The sequence below is a fragment of the Acomys minous genome (assembly GCF_964271855.1).
Source record: "Acomys minous genome assembly, chromosome: 17".
NCBI lineage: Eukaryota > Metazoa > Chordata > Mammalia > Rodentia > Muridae > Acomys > Acomys minous.
Genome location: NC_140500.1, coordinates 39,230,055 through 39,233,849, shown reverse-complemented (window position 1 = coordinate 39,233,849; position 3,795 = coordinate 39,230,055). Strand labels below are relative to the sequence as shown.

Here is a 3,795-nt window from a genome sequence, read left to right as displayed (position 1 = left end):
AATATAGTGGATTGTATAGTGGAATACTTTACCATAGTTGGGTTAATAAATCAGAACTGTATTGATCAGTGTCAACATTCTGAACAGTTAAAACAACAATACCATAGCAACAAAATGAATAAAACATCTGTTTAGACATTTTACCCTTCACAACTTGCATTTACCAATTTAAAACACATTCTTTGACCTTCTAACATTCATAATTTGCATTTACCAACTTGAAACACTTTCTGAGACCTCCCAACATTCCTAATTTTCCTTAAGACACCTTCTTAGACCCTCCAATATTCATAAAACATCTTCTAAGGCCCTCTAACATTTATAACTTGCATGTACAACCTTAAAACACCTTCTTAGATCCTCCAACATTCATAAAACATAGTTTTCTTTTCTTTTCTTTTTTAAAGAGAAGTGTGCCTTTATTCCCGTGTTTCTCAAATTAAGCTGGCTGAACTGGTTGCTTTGAGAGGTGATTTAGTCAAAGAGACCAAATCCCACATCCCCATCTGATTCCTCAGACTCTTCATTGGCTTCAGCCTTGGCTGAGGCTGAAGCAGCAACAGGAGCAGCAGTGGTGGCTGCAGCCACAGGGGCTGCAACCACAAATGCAGATGGATCTGCCAAAAAGGCCTTGATGTTCTCAGCAAAAGGGAAGGTATAGTCAATCTCCACAGAGAAAGCCAGGACCCTCTTGTACCCACTGATGATAGAGTGTGGCACCGAGGCAACAGTTGGGTAACCAATCTGCAGACAGACACTGGCAACATTTCGGACACCCTCTAGGAGGCGAGAGTGCAGAGTCTGCTCAGTGATGCCAAGCACTTCAGGGTTATAAATGCTGCCATTGTCAAACACCTGTTGGATGATCTGCCCAAAGGAGAAGGTCGAGATGTTGAGCATGTTCAGCAGTGTGGCCTCGCTGGCTCCTACTTAGTCTCCAGTTTTTATCAGCTGCACATCACTCAGAATTTCAATGGTGCCTCTGGAGATTTTAGTGGTGATGCCCAAAGCCTGGAAGAACGAGGTCTTCTCAGGCCCCAGTGGTAGAGACCTTGCCTAGGAAGCACAAAACATCTTTTTCTTAGACACCTAAATACTTCCTTAGAAGCTCTCTCTCTCTCTCTTTTTTTTTTAATTTAAACTTCTCTATAGGTGTAATTGGTATAACAGTAACTGTCCTTTAGTTAAAAGAATGGTAAAAGGAAATTTGGTAATGAGGTGGACTAGATCTAGTCTTGACAGATAGTTTGGTCTCCTGCATATGAAGAGGGCTGTGAAAGTATCTGAAGCCTCCTATGATAAAAGTTGGCAATGTAACTATGTAGCCTGAGTATGAGGTTAAAATAGACCTGTAGCATTACCCTGAGTATGGCGAGGCTGCTGAATCTAAGAGCCATCTGCACTTCACCAGGTCAAGGAGCTTAAAGGCTGGAAGTGCCTACAGCTCTTATGCTTGTTGAGCCTACAGTGGCTGGGCACAGAGGACAAGTCTGCACGTGAGCATTTTGGCATATATAGGCCAATTTGCCAACAGGCAAAGCTGTGGCATCAGTGTCCCTTTCTGGCTGCAGCAGCTGTGAGACCAGGGTCTCCTTTTTGGCTGCATCTGAAACAGGTTTCTGATAGAGATGGCTCAGGCTGAACCCTGGCTGGAGGAGGCATGGCAGACTTTTATTTTCTCAGAGCAATGGCTAAGTCCTGAGGCATAGTTTTTGTTATAGCTGAGACTGTTGGGAAGGGTCCTCTTGGTTTTTAAGGATGTTAAAACTACTTTTCTTTTTTTGGGGGGTTTGTTTTGTTTTTTTGTTTTTCTGAGACAGAGTTCTTTGTGTAGCCTTGGCTGTCCTGGACAAACTTTGTAGACCAGGATGGCCTCAAACTTACACAACCGGCCTGCCTCTACCTCCAGTTTCTATATAAAATTTTAGGAAACATCCTCAGTCTTTTATTTAAGATGGCATTGAGACCACAGTCTATCTTTAGAATATTTAGATAGACAAACTTTGTTTATAGATTATCTTAATATTAAACACTAAGACCAAAGGTTTTATCTCTGTTAAGTTGGAGCATTAAAAACATAAGCACAGTCTAAAAAAGAGAGCAAACAGTTTTTGTATGATCAATAACATTACATTTAGAAAATAAGGCTAAATATATTTATAAGGCAGTGATTTAAGTTTTAACATCATCAATAAATAAATGTTAATACAGAAGAACACTGTAGAAAATTTAAAAACTATATAAAGTTCATTAGCTAGGAAGCCTGTAGTTGAATGCAGAGTAGCTGGTGACAGGAGGAACAGCATTTATTTATTTGTCCAGGAATTAGTAAAGATATAAATTAGAAAAAAACATTTTGCATCAGGATAAAAACAATCTTAAAAAAGAAAACCTTTGAACCAGGGTACAATAAAATGACACTTGTAGGTTTCTTTATCTAAATGAAGATAGACAGAGGTTAATTTTGATTAAGAAGTTTTATAAATGTTGCTTATATCATATGATCTAAACATTACATTCAACAAACAAATTATAACTCATTAGATAAGAGTTGAAAGCAGGTAAAAGTCAGTCTCCACTCTCCACATAACTCTGGAAAATGTCCTGTCCATTGGGTAGATCATAGTAGGGGTTTGATGTTTACTATTGTATTGTCCTTTGTTAGGGCAATAGTTCAGCAGATCCCCCTGGGCCCGATCCACCCATCACAATGTTCTTCTTGTAGGTTTCTAGGACCCTCTGGGTACTTCTATTTTCCCAATTCCTATATTTCTTTTACCTAGAGTCTCAGTAGGATGTCCTAACATCTATCCCAATCTCTTGGGGAGTGAAGACTTTCGTGGAACATGCCTTTTGGGCTAGTGCCCAATTATAAGTGAGTATATACCATGTGAGACTTTCTGCTTCTGGGTTAACTCACTCATTATGATCATTTCTATCCCCATCCATTTGTCCACAAACAGTTATGTGGAGAGCAGGGGCTGACTCTGACATGAACTCTGATGCTCCATATTTGAACACTTCCCCTTGGCACTGATGGCACTCAAAGAAAGAATAAGCAGACTACCAAGAGGAGACTTGATAGCCTATGACCATATAGTGAAGAAGGAGGTCCTCCTTGGTCATAGACCTAGGGGAGGGAAATAGAGTGAAAGCAGGAGGGAGGGAGGAATGGGAGGATACAAGTGATGGGATAACAATTGAGTTATAATCTGAATAAACTAATAAAATTAAAATTAAATAAAAAATAGTTGATACCAGGAAAATAAGTCAGAGTTGGTTTTTATTTTTAAGAGTTGGAAAGTACAGTCTTAGAGAAAGGAGGCAAGGTGTTTTAGTAAAGAGCATGGTGTATCTGACTCTCTCAGCAAGGGATTTAGCAAGCAATTGCAGCTGCCAGTCTCAGGTCAGGAGGCCTGGAGCTGGGCGCATTGGAGGATGTTGATTCTGCCCCTAGTCTTCCCTGAATAGAATGGACCTTAGGGAGTAGGGGTCACACAAATGCATCTCCAGTGCTCTCCGGGAGACCTGCTGTGGGAAAGTGGGAAGGTCCAGGACAAGGGCAGGAAGCTAGCGGTGACATAGCCAGGCCATGTGTAAGAATTTTTTAAAGATGGAATTTGGAGTTAAATTTACACAACTGGCAACAGAGAAATGGAATAGAACAGGCAGTCCTCAAGCACCCCAGAAATGGTGCAGGCCATTATGGAACAGCCTTCAGAGGGCACCCTGGCCACACTGAAAGCACCCCATAGAGGGCAGTCTCTGTTCCTACCTGACTCTAATGAACCATGC

General features: G+C 40.9%; 1 protein-coding gene across 1 annotated transcript; it reads right to left on the bottom strand.

Moving 5' to 3' along the window:
- Positions 1–423: 423 nt before the first annotated feature.
- LOC311588195 (large ribosomal subunit protein uL10-like) lies at positions 424–1,035 on the bottom strand. Its single transcript, XM_084765679.1, has one exon. It carries the CDS (start codon positions 898–900, stop codon positions 475–477), a length of 426 nt encoding a protein of 141 aa, XP_084621805.1. The 5' UTR covers positions 901–1,035; the 3' UTR covers positions 424–474.
- Positions 1,036–3,795: the final 2,760 nt, after the last annotated feature.

Bases quoted from the DNA above. Each gene is read 5' to 3' on its own strand.
- LOC311588195 (XM_084765679.1), bottom strand. From the start codon at position 900: ATGCTCAACATCTCGACCTTCTCCTTTGGGCAGATCATCCAACAGGTG.